General features: G+C 52.4%; 1 protein-coding gene across 4 annotated transcripts in view; it reads left to right on the forward strand.

Annotated features, from left to right (window-relative positions):
* The window catches only part of ADCY7 (adenylate cyclase 7), a 105,485-nt gene that overhangs the window by 68,498 nt on the left and 17,592 nt on the right, over positions 1-19,395 (forward strand). For all 4 annotated transcript variants that reach the window (XM_075577022.1, XM_075577021.1, XM_075577020.1 and 1 more), the window contains exons 5-8: positions 7,696-7,845; positions 10,892-11,037; positions 12,015-12,126; positions 19,089-19,216. In XM_075577022.1, the coding sequence (XP_075433137.1) occupies positions 7,696-7,845; positions 10,892-11,037; positions 12,015-12,126; positions 19,089-19,216 (536 nt within the window). The remainder of the gene's footprint in view (positions 1-7,695; positions 7,846-10,891; positions 11,038-12,014; positions 12,127-19,088; positions 19,217-19,395) is intronic.

Genomic DNA, 19,395 nt, shown 5'->3' on the forward strand with positions numbered 1-19,395 from the left:
AGTACGGGTGCTGCAGAGATTGCAATGCTGCTGGGGTGATCTGTAAGTACGGGTGCTGCAGAGATTGCAATGCTGCTGGGGTGATCTGTAAGTAAGGGTGCTGCAGAGATTGCAATGCTGCTGTGATGATCTGTAAGTAAGGCCCGGGCCATAGAGGGGGGGAGCCGGGCTGAACCGCGCGGACGCTGAGGCTCGCCTGCAGAAGCTGTGCGATTCCACGCACATACAGGCGAGCCAGCGTCCGCGATCGGAGGTGGGGGGAGACTGAGGGAGGCGGGGCAGAGCCCCCTCTCAAGGCATACTCATTGAGGATGCAGGGGCTCAGCGCTGAGCGTCCGCACGCCTCAGCATGGCCTGTCCTTGTATGGACTCGGCCTAAGAAGGGTGCTGCAGAGATTGCAATGCTGCTGTGATGATCTGTAAGTAAGGGTGCTGCAGAGATTGCAATGCTGCTGGGGTGATCTGTATGTAAGGGTGCTGCAGAGATTGCAATGCTGCTGGGGTGATCTGTAAGTAAGAAGGGTGCTGCAGAGATTGCAATGCTGCTGGGGTGATCTGTAAGTAATGCTGCTGTGATGATCTGTAAGTACGGGTGCTGCAGAGATTGCAATGCTGCTGTGATGAGAGCTGCGTTATGGAGCCTTTCTGAGAATTTACAATGCTGGTTATTTTGAATAGATATTGAAAATGGGAAAACTGTTAGTATAGTAAAAGAAAAGTGAGGGTGAGTGAGCAATTAAACAAAGTTGCCAGTACTGTATGTACTGTCTGTCACCACACACACACACACACACACACACACACACACACACACACACACACACACACACACACACACACACACACACACACACACACACACACACACACACACACACACACACACACACACACACACACACACACACACACACACACACACACACACACACACACACACACACACACACACACCTCTGCTGCTGCTTTTCCTCCGCTCTTTGGCCCCACCCCCCAGGCTCCTGCCACCTCCTCATTGGCTGAATTACACAGCAGCAACCAATCAGAAGCTGCCCAGCCCCATAGCAGCAGCAGCCCTGCTCTATCCCATGTCCGGTATTATCTCTCATATTTTACCGGACACAGGAACCAAATACCGGCCTGTCCGGTTCAATACCGGGCACCTGGCAACCCTACGTCCTTGTCCCAGGCTTTACAAGCTGTGCAGTGCACTAGGAAAACACTAGGGAATCCACATACAAAATGCATGAGAACCCAAAAGTGACACACCCATTTACACGTTGCTACCCAGAATCCTTTTCTGCAGCTTCACAACCCAGAATCCTTTTCGCAGCGTAACCATCGTGGGATGACAGGTTAAAGTTTAGGGACTCGTAGACGACATGCAGATCCACTCACTTTCAATGGACATGTAGTGAGTTAAAAAGTAGTGAGACTGGTTCCATATATTTCTATGCCCACATGGCTTGCCAGGTATTGAACTACTGAGATCCCCACAATGAACCGCCATGTGCCATCCGTTTGCATGCGTGTACCGTGTACGACATCACAGTTCTCAAAGATACAAATGATCATGTAGCGTTGTTAGCCCCGTTAAAGGTAGTGAACACGCAAAATAGCTCGTTAAATAACACGCGTGTGATGTCCTTAACCGTTGTTTTCCCTGTTCAATAACGCAGCAGCGTAAACCCAACCCAACACAGCACATTCACGGGGCAATTACACACGCTTCATCCGGATCCTCAAATCCGACAATGATCCTTATCAAATAATATCCATTTTTTGTTATTTTTTTTAATGTTTTCTATCAATCGGGCTGTCCGGAGGTTGAGGGGACGAGCAACTACTGCAGGGTCTGTCCCTCCTAGGGACACAGGGTACTAATGGCAGTGACATGGTTAAGGGGTCAGTCCCTCCTAGGGACACAGGGTACTAATGGCAGTGACATGGTTAAGGGGTCAGTCCCTCCTAGGGACACAGGGTACTAATGGCAGTGACATGGTTAAGGGGTCTGTCCCTCCTAGGGACACAGGGTACTAATGGCGGTGACATGGTTAAGGGGTCAGTCCCTCCTAGGGACACAGTGTACTAATGGCGGTGACATGGTTAAGGGGTCAGTCCCTCCTAGGGACACAGGGTACTAATGGCAGTGACATGGTTAAGGGGTCAGTCCCTCCTAGGGACACAGTGTACTAATGGCAGTGACATGGTTAAGGGGTCAGTCCCTCCTAGGGACACAGTGTACTAATGGCAGTGATATGGTTAAGGGGTCAGTCCCTCCTAGGGGCAAAGTGTACTAATGGCAGTGATATGGTTAAGGGGTCAGTCCCTCCTAGGGGCAAAGTGTACTAATGGCAGTGACATGGTTAAGGGGTCAGTCCCTCCTAGGGGCAAAGTGTACTAATGGCAGTGACATGGTTAAGGGGTCAGTCCCTGCTAGGGCCAAAGTGTACTAATGGCAGTGACATGGTTAAGGGGCCACATCTGGGTATGTGATGCATTTTTTCCCAAATCTAACACCTATAAGTATTTTAATCGAAGTGAGTTTGTAAACATGTTGAGCGGAGACTTGGGAGGTGGGGTGATTTCCTCTGGCTGCTCCCTTTTGTCTAATGTCACTGTGTGTTTAACAAGCGTTTGCACAGGCAAAACACCAGGACAGGGTGTGATAAGGGTGACGAAAATACTTGATTGACAAACATTCACCTTTTCAGAGATAAGAAATCCAATTTGCAATAAACTTGAAGAAAATCATCAGAAGCAGTCAAATCTTTGCTTTTAGCACATCTAGATTAGTTTAAGAAAGCCAATTAGATTGTTAGATTGATTAGAAAACGTTTTTTTTTTTTTTAAGAAAAGAAAAAGAAGGGATGCAAAAATAACATTATGGTGTCATTACTTAAGTTATACACAGCCTGGTTTTAAGTAACATAATTTGTGAAGTGACCAGTATATATATATATGTATGTGTGTGTATATATATGTATATATATATATATATATATATATATAAACCAACTGTAAATATTACTATATATATATATATAAATATATATATATATATATATATATATATATATATATATATATATATATAAAAAAAAACATAATACTGAGTTAAGTTATGGTGAGTAAAAAAAGTGACAAAAACCCTCCACAGGAATATATATATATATATATATATATATATATATATATATATATATATATATATATATATATATATTCAGTTATGGTGGGTGAAAAAGGTGACGAAAAACCCTCCACGTATAGCATATAGCTGTGTGCTCATTTGCATGTCATTTCCCAGAATCCCTTGCTACAGTGGAAGCAGGTGATAATGACGAAAAGCAGGGTCGCCATTATCGCCTAGCATACAGTGCTTCCGCTGCAGCAAGCGATTCTGGGTAATGACATGTATATGAGCACACAGTGCCACTCTTTACTTATCCATTTTAACACGGACTCCTATAAGTTTAGGCCTGCTGCATTACACAGCTTTTCTGCACAGCCGGGGTTAAAGAAGTGGAGAGCCAGTAACCCTACTCACAGAGCGCACTTTCCACCTTGTGGGTCTCCATTCTCGCTGGTTAACCCCTCCCCTACCTCTACGTCTCCCGAGGAACTCTCCCTGATCGCCTTCCCTGCCCCGCAGGCAGATAATCGCGGTGGGGTGAAGTCCGCGACCCGCAGACAGATAATCGCGGTGGGGTGAAGTCCGCGCCCCGCAGGCAGATAATCGCGGTGGGGTGAAGTCCGCGACCCGCAGACAGATAATCGCGGTGGGGTGAAGTCCGCGCCCCGCAGACAGATAATCGCGGTGGGGTGAGGTCCGCGCCCCGCAGACAGATAATCGCGGTGGGGTGAGGTCCGCGGCCCGCAGACAGGTAATCGCGGTGGGGTGAAGTCCGCGCCCCGCAGGCAGATAATTGCGGTGGGGTGAAGTCCGCGCCCCGCAGGCAGATAATCGCGGTGGGGTGAAGTCTGCGCCCCGCATGCAGATAATCGCGGTGGGGTGAAGTCCGCGACCCCCGCAGGCAGATAATCGCGGTGGGGTGAAGTCCGCGCCCCGCAGGCAGATAATCGCGGTGGGGTGAAGTCCGCACCCCGCAGGCAGATAATCGCGGTGGGGTGAAGTCCGCGCCCCGCAGGCAGATAATCGCGGTGGGGGGAAGTCCGCGCCCCGCAGGCAGATAATCGCGGTGGGGTGAAGTCCGCGCCCCCCGCAGACAGATAATCGCGGTGGGGTGAAGTCCGCGCCCCCCGCAGACAGATAATCGCGGGGGGGTGAAGTCCGCGCTCCGCAGGCAGATAATCGCGGTGGGGTGAAGTCCGCGCCCCGCAGGCAGATAATCGCGGTGGGGTGAAGTCCGCGCCCCGCAGGCAGATAATCGCGGTGGGGTGAGGTCCGCGCCCCGCAGACAGATAATCGCGGTGGGGTGAGGTCCGCGCCCCGCAGACAGATAATCGCGGTGGGGTGAAGTCCGCGCCCCGCAGGCAGATAATCGCGGTGGGGTGAAGTCCGCGCCCCGCAGGCAGGTAATCGCGGTGGGGTGAAGTCCGCGCCCCGCAGGCAGATAATCGCGGTGGGGTGAAGTCCGCGCCCCGCAGACAGATAATCGCGGTGGGGTGAGGTCCGCGCCCCGCAGACAGATAATCGCGGTGGGGTGAAGTCTGCGCCCCGCAGGCAGATAATCGCGGTGGGGTGAGGTCCGCGCCCCGCAGACAGATAATCGCGGTGGGGTGAGGTCCGCGCCCCGCAGGCAGATAATCGCGGTGGGGTGAAGTCCGCGCCCCCCGCAGGCAGATAATCGCGGTGGGGTGAAGTCCGCGCCCCGCAGGCAGATAATCGCGGTGGGGTGAAGTCCGCGCCCCGCAGGCAGATAATCGCGGTGGGGTGAAGTCCGCGACCCGCAGACAGATAATCGCGGTGGGGTGAAGTCCGCGCCCCGCAGACAGATAATCGCGGTGGGGTGAGGTCCGCGCCCCGCAGACAGATAATCGCGGTGGGGTGAAGTCCGCGCCCCGCAGGCAGATAATCGCGGTGGGGGGAAGTCCGCGCCCCGCAGGCAGATAATCGCGGTGGGGTGAAGTCCGCGCCCCCCGCAGACAGATAATCGCGGTGGGGTGAAGTCCGCGTCCCCCGCAGACAGATAATCGCGGTGGGGTGAAGTCCGCGCTCCGCAGGCAGATAATCGCGGTGGGGTGAAGTCCGCGCCCCGCAGGCAGATAATCGCGGTGGGGTGAAGTCCGCGCCCCCCGCAGGCAGATAATCGCGGTGGGGTGAAGTCCGCGCCCCGCAGGCAGATAATCGCGGAGGGGTGAGGTCCGCGCCCCGCAGGCAGATAATCGCGGTGGGGTGAAGTCCGCGCCCCGCAGGCAGATAATCGGGGTGGGGTGAGGTCTGCGCCCCGCAGACAGATAATCGCGGTGGGGTGAGGTCCGCGCCCCGCAGACAGATAATCGCGGTGGGGTGAAGTCCGCGCCCCGCAGGCAGATAATCGCGGTGGGGTGAAGTCCGCGCCCCGCAGGCAGGTAATCGCGGTGGGGTGAAGTCCGCGCCCCGCAGGCAGATAATCGCGGTGGGGTGAAGTCCGCACCCCGCAGACAGATAATCGCGGTGGGGTGAGGTCCGCGCCCCGCAGACAGATAATCGCGGTGGGGTGAGGTCCGCGCCCCGCAGGCAGATAATCGCGGTGGGGTGAAGTCCGCGCCCCCCGCAGGCAGATAATCGCGGTGGGGTGAAGTCCGCGCCCCGCAGGCAGATAATCGCGGTGGGGTGAAGTCTGCGCCCCGCAGGCAGATAATCGCGGGGGGGTGAAGTCCGCGGCCCGCAGACAGGTAATCGCGGTGGGGTGAAGTCCGCGGCCCGAAGACAGGTAATCGCGGTGGGGTGAAGTCCGCGCCCCGCAGGCAGATAATCGCGGTGGGGTGAAGTCCGCGCCCCGCAGGCAGATAATCGCGGTGGGGTGAAGTCCGCGCCCCGCAGGCAGATAATCGCGGTGGGGTGAAGTCCGCGCCCCGCAGGCAGGTAATCGCGGTGGGGTGAAGTCCGCGCCCCGCAGGCAGATAATCGCGGTGGGGTGAAGTCCGCGCCCCGCAGACAGATAATCGCGGTGGGGTGAGGTCCGCGCCCCGCAGACAGATAATCGCGGTGGGGTGAGGTCCGCGCCCCGCAGGCAGATAATCGCGGTGGGGTGAAGTCCGCGCCCCCCGCAGGCAGATAATCGCGGTGGGGTGAAGTCCGCGCCCCGCAGGCAGATAATCGCGGTGGGGTGAAGTCCGCGCCCCGCAGGCAGATAATCGCGGTGGGGTGAAGTCCGCGCCCCGCAGGCAGATAATCGCGGTGGGGTGAGGTCCGCGCCCCGCAGGCAGATAATCGCGGTGGGGTGAAGTCCGCGCCCCGCAGGCAGATAATCGCGGTGCGGTGAGGTCCGCGCCCCGCAGACAGATAATCGCGGTGGGGTGAAGTCCGCGCCCCGCAGGCAGATAATCGCGGTGGGGTGAAGTCCGCGCCCCGCAGACAGATAATCGCGGGGGGTGAGGTCCGCACCCCGCAGACAGATAATCGCGGGGGGGTGAGGTCCGCGCCCCGCAGGCAGATAATCGCGGTGGGGTGAGGTCCGCGCCCCGCAGGCAGATAATCGCGGGGGGGTGAAGTCCGCGCCTTGCAGGCAGATAATCGCGGTGGGGTGAAGTCCGCGCCCCGCAGACAGATAATCGCGGTGGGGTGAAGTCCGCGCCCCGCAGGCAGATAATCGCGGGGGGTGAGGTCCGCGCCCCGCAGGCAGATAATCGCGGGGGGTGAGGTCCGCGCCCCGCAGACGTCAGATACACCTATTTTATTGCATTGTGTTGGCACAGCCGGGGGTCACACAGCAGTCATCCTGCTGACTCATTCCAGGGATCCGACTTCACAGGCTCATCCCATTCAAGCTTAATAGGAACAACTGTTTTTTTAATACGAGGAGCGGCCCATTTTATTTCAATGAAGCAGAAGTACTTTTTTTTTTTCCCCCAATACTTTTTAAATGTTTGCCAGCGGTGAGTTACCGCAACGCCGTTTTTAGGGAGGGCATAGTGAGATGCAGGAGGAGAGACTTCCCGGGTACTGGAGGATAGGAAGAGTAGAAAGAATCACAGCTTTTAGAAAGTCACGTTCTCGCAGCTGCAGAGTTGTTGTTGTGCAGAGTCCAGATCTTCCTCTAATCTTCACCTCCAATTTCAACTCCAAAATTAACTCCAGACACTTTCAATGTTCCACTTTAAAATGTTTCACAGCCAAGAGAGACTGCCTCTGTGACTGTGTCTGTGTGTAGGTATGTAAATATAAATTGGTAAAGAGCCCACAGTGTATACAGCGCTTTACAAAAGGTGTGTGTGGAGTGGGAATGTATATCAATGGTGTGGGTAGAATCATTGAACCCAATATGAGTTAACGTTTGGACCTACGTGTGACTGCACCTTTTATGCTGGAGATCTTCTTGCAGACGACATGGATAACTTGCTAAGACCTGATGAAGAACCCTGAGAGGTTCTTCTAAAGATTGTAGCATATCAACTATGTGTTGGCCCAATAGCTAGTTCCTCTCCTTCCTTATTTTACCACGGCGGCCCACCCTCCTTTACTGGATGCGCGGAAGAGGATGTTGGAAGGGTGCTGGAAATAAAACGGGTTTGCGTTTTCTCTCTCAGCTAATTGCGAACGGCGTGATCTTCCTGTGCGGGAACCTAATGGGCGCCTTCCACAAGTGTCAGATGCTGGATGCGTCCAGGGACCTGTACTGCTACACGGTGAAGTGCATCCGGATCAAGATGAAACTGGAGCTAGAGAAGAGGCAGCAGGTGAGGACACTACAATCCAGATTTCTATACCGCCCCTTAACGCCATAGGGGCAATGCTACGTATTGTCCGTTCCTTTTAGAAATGTATGGGGCAGAGATATGGGTATGTGAATATATTGATGTCCAGCAGCGGAGGCGTGAGGGTACCGGTCAGGACAAAGTACCCACCTTCGGTATTTCTGACCCGTAACTTTTCACTTTTTTTAAATAATAATGATCTGATTGAAAAGAGCGCCTGTCTTTCTGTTCTTACAGCAGGAATGGAGCAGTAACCTTTTTACACGTCTGCAATGTTCATTTCTTGTAAAATAAATCTGCTCCAGGTTATAGTATCTTATCTCTCTCTAATGTTTCTTTTTCTTTCTAATATCTCTGTCTCTCTCTCTCTCTAATCTTGCTCTTTCTCATATAATCTACTATCTCTCTCTCTCTCTCTCTCTCTCTCTCTCTCTCTCTCTCTCTCTCTCTCTCTCTCTCTCTCTCTCTCTCTCTCTCTCTCTCATATCTCTCTCTACAGTATCTGTCTGTCTGTCTATCTACAGTATGTGTCTATCTAGCTCCCTCTCGCTTTCTGTGTATATTAACATGCACAGTGTGTGTATAGGTGCTGCGCCTGTCTGCATGTACGGTATATGTCAGTGTGTGTGTGTATATTAACATGCACAGTGTGTGTATAGGTGCTGCGCCTGTCTGCATGTACGGTATATGTCAGTGTGTGTGTGTATATTAACATGCACAGTGTGTGTATAGGTGCTGCGCCTGTCTGCATGTACGGTATATGTCAGTGTGTGTGTGTATATTAACATGTACAGTGTCTGTATAGGCGCTGCGCCTGTCTGCATGTACGGTATATGTCAGTGTGTGTGTGTATATTAACATGTACAGTGTCTGTATAGGCGCTGCGCCTGTCTGCATGTACGGTATATGTCAGTGTGTGTGTGTATATTAACATGCACAGTGTATGTATAGGCGCTGCGCCTGTCTGCATGTACGGTATATGTCAGTGTGTGTGTGTATATTAACATGCACAGTGTCTGTATAGGCGCTGCGCCTGTCTGCATGTACGGTATATGTCAGTGTGTGTGTGTATATTAACATGCACAGTGTCTGTATAGGCGCTGCGCCTGTCTGCATGTACGGTATATGTCAGTGTGTGTGTGTATATTAACATGCACAGTGTCTGTATAGGCGCTGCGCCTGTCTGCATGTACGGTATATGTCAGTGTGTGTGTGTATATTAACATGCACAGTGTATGTATAGGTGCGGCGCCTGTCTGCATGTACGGTATATGTCAGTGTGTGTGTGTATATTAACATGCACAGTGTATGTATAGGTGCGGCGCCTGTCTGCATGTACGGTATATGTCAGTGTGTGTGTGTATATTAACATGCACAGTGTATGTACAGGTGCGGCGCCTGTCTGCATGTACGGTATATGTCAGTGTGTGTGTGTATATTAACATGCACAGTGTCTGTATAGGCGCTGCGCCTGTCTGCATGTACGGTATATGTCAGTGTGTGTGTGTATATTAACATGCACAGTGTATGTATAGGTGCGGCGCCTGTCTGCATGTACGGTATATGTCAGTGTGTGTGTGTATATTAACATGCACAGTGTATGTATAGGCGCTGCGCCTGTCTGCATGTACGGTATATGTCAGTGTGTGTGTGTATATTAACATGCACAGTGTCTGTATAGGCGCTGCGCCTGTCTGCATGTACGGTATATGTCAGTGTGTGTGTGTATATTAACATGCACAGTGTATGTATAGGCGCTGCGCCTGTCTGCATGTACGGTATATGTCAGTGTGTGTGTGTATATTAACATGCACAGTGTCTGTATAGGCGCTGCGCCTGTCTGCATGTACGGTATATGTCAGTGTGTGTGTGTATATTAACATGCACAGTGTCTGTATAGGCGCTGCGCCTGTCTGCATGTACGGTATATGTCAGTGTGTGTGTGTATATAGTTGGTTAGTGCTTTATCGCTCTGTTTTGACCCTTCACCAGCACATGGCTTCCCCCTGGCTGCACGGAGGGGAGAATACTGTCAGCAAATACTTTATTTTTGCTGGGGGGGAGGTATTTGGGTCATCTTATCTTCCCAAACGCGCGTGTGCGTACACACACACACACACACACACCCGCATGCATTCACTCTGTTACACATACACACGTTCTCTCTTACACACACACACACACACACACACACACACACACACACACACACACACACACACACACACACACACACACACACACACACCCCGCATGCATTCACTCTCTTACACATACACACGTTCTCTCTTACACACACACACACACACACACACACACACACACACACACACACACACACACCCGCATGCATTCACTCTCTTACACATACACACGTTCTCTCTTACACACACACTCATTCTCTCTTACACACACACACACACACACACACACACACACACACACACACACACACACACACACACACACACACACACACACACACACACACACACACACACACACACACACGCATTCACTCACTCTCTTACACATACACACATTCTCTCTTACACACACACACACACACATTCTCTCTTACACAGACGCACACACACACACACACACACACACACACACATTCTCTCTTACGCACACACACACATTCTCTCTTAGGCTGAGTCCCCATTGGCGCTGAGCGCTTTGCACGCTTACCTTAGTCAATATGGATCGTCCCATCCACGCTCATGCGGTGCGCCCTCATGCGCGGGCACACACGCTCACCCCCGCTCAGCGCTTAGATAAACAAAAAACCCTGACTTTCGAGCGCACCAAGCTTGCGCGCACAAGGTGATATAGCTAGGACAGCCGAGCGCTCATGCTTAGAGAGCTGGTGACGTCACCGCTCTCAGCCTTACAAACACACACACACACACACACACACACACACACACACACACACACACACACACACACACACACACACACACACACACACACACACTGACACTAATACTGCAGCCAGACCCCGTGTCCCGTCCTCCCTTAGGAGAACCTGTTGCTGTCTGTGCTCCCCGTATACATCTCCATGGAGATGAAGCTGGCGATCCAGGACCGGCTGAAGGAAACCAGCAACATCCGCCAGCCGGACAAGAACTTCCACAGCTTGTACGTGAAGAGACATCAGAACGTCAGGTGGGTGAGCGCCGCACACAGCCCGACGTCACGATTCTGGGCACGCTACTGCACACGTGGCGTCACGGGTCCATTAACCCCTTCACTGTTAAAGGGGCCAGTAACACATGGCTCTGAATGTGCTTTGTATGTGTGTGCTGTAAGTCTGTGTGTCTGTATTCTGTATGTTTGTGCGTGTGTGTCTGCATGCATGCTGTGTGTGCATGCTTTGTGGGTGGGTGTGCATGCATGCTGTGATTGTGCGTGCGTGCTTCGTGTGTGTGTGTATGCTTTGTGTGTGAGTGTATGCATTGTGTGTGTGTGCGTATACTTTTTGTGTGTGCTCATGCTTTGTGTGTGTGCGCATGCTTTGTGTGTGTGCGCATGCTTTGTGTGTGTGCGCATGCTTTGTGTGTGTGTGCATGCTTTGTGTGTGTGTGCATGCTTTGTGTGTGTGCGCGCATGCTTTGTGTGTGCGCGCATGCTTTGTGTGTGCGCGCATGCTTTGTGTGTGCGCGCATGCTTTGTGTGCGCGCGCTTGCTTTGTGTGCGCGTGCATGCTTTGTGTGCGCGCGCATGCTTTGTGTGCGCGCGCATGCTTTGTGTGTGCGCGCGCATGCTTTGTGTGTGCGTGCGCATGCTGTGTGTGCACATGCTGTGTGTGTGCGCATGCTTTGTGTGTGCGCATGCTTTGTGTGTGCGCATGCTTTGTGTGTGCGCATGCTTCGTGTGTGTGCAGGCTTTGTGTGTGTGTGCGCAAGCTTCGTGTGTGTGCAGGCTTTGTGTGTGTGCGCATGCTTCGTGTGTGTGCAGGCTTTGTATGCGTGTGGTTGTGCATGCTTTGTGTGCATGTGTGTGTGTGTCTGTGTGCGTATGTATGCTTTGCAATGCGTTGCTATCCCCTCTGGCTGAGAAGGGGTTAAATAAAATGGGGGGTGATGAAGAATATGCACTCCATGACTTCCTGGTGACGGACGCTCCCCTCTGCTCCCCCGCAGCATCCTGTACGCTGACATTGTGGGGTTCACACGCCTGGCCAGTGACTGCTCCCCCAAGGAGCTGGTGGTGATGCTCAACGAGCTGTTTGGGAAGTTTGATCAAATAGCAAAGGTAAAATATACCCCCTGTCTGTCTATCTATCTGTATCTGTCTGTCTGTCTATCTATCAATCTATCTTATACTATATTAGTGAAAGCACTGTATGTTTGCCTGCCTGGATGTCCGGTGTCCCTAGCGGCAATCTCATTGGTCCCTTGGGCCGCCCGCCCCCGCACACCTCTCATTGGGCTCACACACTCACACCACCCCTTTGGCCCGCCCCCCACACCTCTCATTGGGCTCACACACTCACACCACCCCCTTGGCCCGCCCCCCACACCTCTCATTGGCCTGAGGCGGAGTGACGGGCCAAAGGTCCAAAAAAAAACACACACACACACACACACACACACACACACACACACACACACACACACACTGTTACATACATTAGCGGGGCTCACAGTGTTAGCAGCACATCTCCCGCTCTCTTCCCCACCGGTCCCGGAGGCTCCGCCTCTTCCTCCGTCTCTCCCTGTTTCCCGCGCTTTCACCCCCCCCCCCCTCCACGTGGGAGCTGCCGGACGGGTGAGTGAGCGGCCGGACGGGTGACTGAGCGGTCTTCACGTCCCCTCACCCCCCTTCACCTCCCCCCACTCACTTCCCCTCCACCCCCCCGGCGCCGCTACAGTCAGCGGGGGAGCGGAGTGATCACCTCCCCTCACTCACTTCCCCTCCACCCCCCCCCCCCCCGGCGCCACTACAGTCAGCGGGGGAGCGGAGTGATCACCTCCCCTCACTCACTTCCCCTCCACCCCCCCCCGGCGCCGCTACACTCAGCGGGGGAGCGGAGTGATCACCTCCCCTCACTCACTTCCCCTCCACCCCCCCGGTGCCGCTACACTCAGCGGGGGAGCGGAGTGATCACCTCCCCTCACTCACTTCCCCTCCACCCCCCCCCGGCGCCGCTACAGTCAGCGGGGGAGCGGAGTGATCACCTCCCCTCACTCACTTCCCCTCCACCCCCCCCGGCGCCGCTACACTCAGCGGGGGAGCGGAGTGATCACCTCCCCTCACTCACTTCCCCTCACTCACTTCCCCTCCACCCCCCCCCGGCGCCGCTACACTCAGCGGGGGAGCGGAGTGATCACCTCCCCTCACTCACTTCCCCTCACTCACTTCCCCTCCACCCCCCCCCCCCCCCAGCGCCGCTACACTCAGCGGGGGAGCGGAGTGATCACCTCCCCTCACTCACTTCCCCTCCACCCCCCCCCCCCGGCGCCACTACAGTCAGCGGGGGAGCGGCCACAACACGCTGCCTCCTGCCTCAGATCCACGTGGGAGCTGCCGGACGGGTGAGTGAGCGGCCTTCCCCTCCCCTCACCCACCCCTCACTACACTTCCCCTCCCTTCCACATCCCCTCCACCTCCCCTCACCCACCCCTCACTTCCACATCCCCTCCACCTCCCCTCACCCACCCCTCACTACACTTCCCCTCCCTTCCACATCCCCTCCACCCCCCCTTCACCCCCCTTCACCTCCCCTTCACCTCCCCTCCACCCCCCCTTCACCTCCCCTCCACCCCCCCTTCACCTCCCCTCCACCCCCCCCTTCACCTCCCCTCCACCTCCCCTCCACCCCCCCCCTTCACCTCCCCTCCACCCCCCCCCCCCCTTCACCTCCCCCCCTTCACCTCCCCCCCCCCTTCACCTCCCCCCCTTCACCTCCCCTCCACCCCACCTTCACCTTCCCTTCACTCCCCCTTACAACCTCCCACCACCTCCCCACCTTCCCACCACCTCCCCCTCTTCCCACCACCTCCCCCCCCCTTTCCACCACCTCCCCCCCCTTCCCACCTTCCCACCACCTCCCCCCCTTCCCACCTCCCCCCCTTCTCACCTCCCCCCTCCTCCCCCCTTCCCACCACCCCCCTCCTCCCCCCTTCCCACCACCTCCCCCCTTCCCACCACCTCCCCCCTCCTTCCCACCACCTCCCCCCTCTTCCCCCCTTCCCACCACCTCCCACCACCTCCCCCATTCCCCTCCTCCATCTCCCCCTTCCCCTCCTCCATCTCCCCCCTTCCCCTCCTCCATCTCCCCCCTTCCCCTCCTCCACCTCCCCCCCTTCCCCTCCTCCACCTCCCCCTTCCCCTCCTCACCTCCCCCCTTACCCTCCTCACCTCCCCCTTACCCTCCTCCACCTCCCCCTTTCCCCATCCCCCCTCTTTCCCCCCCTCCACCCCCTTCCCCCCCTCCACCCCTCTTTCCCCCCTTTCCCTCCTCCCCCACCTTTCCCCCCTTTTCCCCTCCCCCACCTTTACCCCCTTTCCCCCTCCCCCCCTTCACCCTTACCTCCCCCCCTTCACCCTTTCCCCCACCTCCCCCCCTCCCCCCTTCTCCTCCCTCCTCCCCCACCTCCCTCTTCCCCCTTCCTCTCCTCCACCTCCCCCTTCCCTTCCTCCCTTCACCTCCTGTCACCCCCCCCCCTTCGCCTCCTGTCACCCCCCCCCTCCCTTCACCTCCTGTCACCCCCCCCCCCTCCCTTCACCTCCCGTCAACCCCCTCCACCTCCCGTCATCCCCCCTTCACCTCCCCTTCACCTCCCCTCCGCCCCCCCTTCACCTCCCCTCACCACCCCTCCTCACCTCCCCTCCGACCTCCCCTCCGCCCCCCTTCACCACCCCCCACCACCCCTCCGACCTCACCTCCCCTCCTTCAACGCCTTTCGTCCGCCCTCCCGCCTCTGCCTTTCGCCCACCCGCACTTCTGCCTTTCACCCGCCCACCGCTCACATCCCCGCGCCACACAGCCGCCGCACGCACTAAACAGACCTGCCACACTCGACACACACCCGCCGCCTCTCACCCACCCCACACACTCGACACACACCCGCCGCCTCTCACCCACCCCACACACTCGACACACACCTGGCGCATCCTGCCCCTACGCAACAATATCACTGACCAGCTGTCACCCGCACTCGCCACACACCCGCCGCCTCACACCCTAGCAGGACACACGCCTCACATTTTTACATCACTTATGTCACCAAAATATACATTGTACTGTGGTGTGTTTACAATAAACCATTTTTATACAACATCGTATTACATTTTCTTCCATCTTTCTTTTCAACATTATTATCCAACCTTTACAACAAATACTCACCTATTGTTCCACGATTTATAAATAATACGACCTATTACGCATTTACATCCCGGGCAACGCCGGGTCTCTCAGCTATTTTATCTATAAAATGTTTTACCAGGAAGTAATACATTGAGAGTTACATCTTGTTTTCAAGTATGTCCTGGGAACAGAGTTGTGATAACAGATACATGGTTACAAATACATAGTTACATAAGTAAACAGGGTTATTCATTATATACAAGACATTGCATGCACAGTTAGAGATAATATATATTATAGGCGTATGTAACAGTAACAGACCAGATTAAAATGTGAGTTTAGTTTAGTTTTGAAAGAACTTAAACTGGTGGGGGCTGTGAGAGTCCCCGGTAGGTTGTTCCAGTTTTGGGGAGCACATTAAGAGAAGGAGGAGCGGCCGGATACTTTGTAGAGCTTTGGGACCATGAACAGTCTTTTGGAGTCTGATCTCAGGTGATAAATGCTGCATGTGGTAGGGGTGAGGAGCTTGTTCAGGTAGCTGGGTACCAGAAAGTATTTGAAGGCAAGACAGGAAAGATTAACTTTGCGCCTAGACTCGAGTGATGACCAATCTAGTTCTTTGACCATTTCGCAATGATGTGTGTTGTAGTTGCATTGGTGAACAAAACAGCATATTGAATTGTAGAGAGTATCAAGTTTGGGGTGCCGAGCCATATACTATGTCCCCATAGTCCTATAATTGGCATTAGCATCTGCTGAACGATGCGCTTTCTGACCAGCAGACTTAGGGAGGATTTGTTCCTGTAAAGTACCCCTAGTTTGGCATAGGTTTTGGATGTCAGGGTATCAATGTGCATCCCGAATGTTAAGTGGGAGTCAAACCATATGCCTAAATATTTAAAACTAGTAACACAATGATATTACATGGTTGTTGATGGCTAGAAGGCTGGAATATATTGTTGATAACCTTCCACAAGTTAGCTGGATTTGATTTATTCTGGCGAAGATTGTCAGAGTAATATTGTGCTTTTCCATGTCTTGTTTGCCTTGTGCACATGTTCCGCAGGCATCTGTAGTGATTGAGATCCTTGGTAGTGCCAGTTACTTTGTAGCTTTTCCACAAGGCATCCCTGAACTGGTAGAGTGCAATAAGGTCAGTTGTAACCCATGGAAGGTGGGCCCCCTTACCCTTATTTTGCGTAGTGGAGCATGGGTATCGCAGAGTTTTAAGAACTCGGATTGGAAATATTCGAGCGCAGAATCAGGGTCAGGAATTATATCGATTCTGTGCCATGGGCAGTTGGTAAGGTCATCCAGAAACTGTTGTGGGTTAAAGTTTCTAAATGTTCTAGTGAGGAGAACTTTAGGGCTTGATTGGGGTGATTTCATTTTCTTTACACAGTACACTATTGCATGGTCACTGAAAATGTCAGGAAGGATGCCAGAGGATTGGATTCTGCTGGGGTTTGAGGAGAGAATCCAATCTAGCAAGGAATGGTTGTGAGAGGTTTGTCCCTCTGGGTTGGGAAATGAGTTGCGATAGGTTAAGTGACTTGAGTTGTATCTGGATTTTCTTGTTTTTAGGGTCGAGCCAATTGAAGTTGAAATCCCCAAGAACTAGCAGCTCACTCTTCTCATTCAGAGAGGAAATTGAGCCAAGAAACTGGGTGCTATCAGTCACGGATTGTAGAGGGGCTTTAGGGGGGCGGTAGATGCCAGCAAGCAAGATGGGCTTAGAAAAGGGGAGGCATATTCTGCCAACTAGAATTTCAAAAGAGGGTGGATTTAGGGGACAATTTAGCAGTTTAAATGGTAAGGTGTCTGCAATATAAAATAACACCCCTCCTCCTCTCTTTGACCTGTCTTTACTAGAAATGGAGTATCCCTGAATGGCAATAATTGGATCGAGGGTTTTAGGGGTTAGCCATGTTTCTGTAAGAATGATGACTTTGGGTTTATGCATTAGGCACCATGCCCTTAATTCATCCAGTTTGGGCAGCAGGCTCCGGATATTTATATCGGCGACAGACAGACCTTTTTGGAATTTGAAGGGGGTATTCTCAGGGGTATGGGACAGAGTTGTAAAGGGAGGGCCTGGGTTACGTTCAATATCACCTGCTAAATAGAGTAATAGTATGAGTAGAAATTTGAATAGTTTGCAAGTTGTAAATTTGTGATGTTGGCCATTTTAGTGAGCAGTGGTTGGTGTGCTGGTTTTCAGGGTTCTCCACCAACATTCAGTAGATAGTGCAAGGCTTTTGAGTAATCCAGGGTGTATGGTGATATTGGTGTGGCCAGGAGGGAGGAGTTTGTAGTGGATAGAGATAGTAACATTTCCATGAAGTCACAATAAAGAACAGAGTTGAGATAACTAGCAGGTTCATTATCACAGAGGCAGGTAATGTTGCATGAAGCTGTTGTGAGCAAAGTGAGTGTGTGCAGAGTACAGCAGAGGTGTCCATTTTCCTTGCAAAAATGTTATGTTGCATTTGGGGGGTGGGGCAGGGGGGGAAGCAGGTGTGCAGTCAAGTGTTGGGAGAGGCTGCAATAAATAAAGTGTACATGGGGGGTTCATTGTGCAGGCTAACAAGCATGGGATTATAGTGTGGTCAGAGCAGCTCACCGTTTGCTGCCCGGTGTAGAAGAGTTTGCAGAAAGATGCAGTTCCCAGTCCACCTCTAGTCCAACTACTGTCTAACTGCATATATTCACTTAAAGATGTTCAATTTAAGATGCAGCACTCTTAAGTTGTTAAAGCTACCCTGCTAATGCTTCCCTTAAAGTGGTATCAGATATATACATCTAAACAGTCACATGACCTCTCCTCAAATCTGTCATATAGCTAACATTATCTATCTATCTATCTATCTATCTATCTATCTATCTATCTATCTATCTATCTATCTATCTATCTATCTATCTATCTATCTATCTATCTGTGTGTCGGTCTGTCTGTGTCTGAATGAATGTCTGTCTGTCTGTCTGTCTAGCTATCTATGTGTGTGTCTGTCTGTAGATATATAAGTGTGTGTGTGTATAGTTGCCTCATTTCTTTATTGGCTTGTAATGAACGTTACACATACATCTTCTGCAGAGCTGCATACTTCCTGTCCTTACATCCACTTTTACAGCCCCCATATACCTTGTGAGACAGGATATTACTGTGGTAATTCCGGCTGTGGTGCCTGCCGCGCCATCCCCGGGCAGCGCACAGAATACAGGGCAGTGTCTCCGGAAGCCATCGTAAAGCCAATGACTTTAATGAAAGTTCAGGGAACAGTATATACTAAAAATAACCCCCCTGTTTTATTCCAGCATGTTATCATCAGGGTGCAGCTATATTATTATAGACACAACGCTCTTAAATAGATTTAAACTAATAATGCACCATAAAGTAACACAGAGTATCCTACTGGAATTCCAGCTTTATTCCTTTTAATGAACCTTGTAATAACCAACTTAGTTTAATCTTAATTATCTCTGGCTTCCGCTGCAGTCACACAGCATTAAAACCCGCAGCTTAAAATGCAGAATAAATTATTCCATTACTGGGGTTTTATCTCCCCTTCATTTATTTGAATCTTAAGATAATTAAAATAAAATAAAAGTAGTTTAGGGTAATATTAAATCACTGTAATTACTGGGTTGTTGCTAACTTTTTATTAATTTGACTCCTGGTATAACTGTTTGGCAAGAACAAGTATATTAGAACAATTTAATAGAACCCTAAACCAAATGGCCGGCGGCCATTTTAACATCCCGAGAGAAGCCAGACAATATATAGAATAAAAAGAGAGTGGCCAATGTTTTGGGTCCAGATTAGCTGTATTCCAAGACACGATACATCTGGTTTCCGAACCCCACGTCCGCGCGTTTACCGATGCTCTCGCATATGTCTCCGCAGGAGAATGAATGCATGAGAATAAAGATTTTGGGCGACTGTTATTACTGCGTCTCCGGCCTCCCGGTATCTTTACCGAACAATGCCAAGAACTGCGTCAAGATGGGCCTGGATATGTGTGAATCCATAAAGTAGGTGTTGTACGAGGGGGCAAAAATATTCCATATAATCAAAAGTGTAAGAAACGCGGTACTTGCAAGTAACAGGCATTATCCCCCCCCTCCCGTTAACACTGAGTATTAAACATGTCACTGCCATTAGTACACTTTGCCCCTAGGAGGGACTGACCCCTTAACCATGTCACTGCCAT

Source organism: Ascaphus truei, chromosome 19 (assembly GCF_040206685.1).
Source record: "Ascaphus truei isolate aAscTru1 chromosome 19, aAscTru1.hap1, whole genome shotgun sequence".
Classification (NCBI taxonomy): domain Eukaryota; kingdom Metazoa; phylum Chordata; class Amphibia; order Anura; family Ascaphidae; genus Ascaphus; species Ascaphus truei.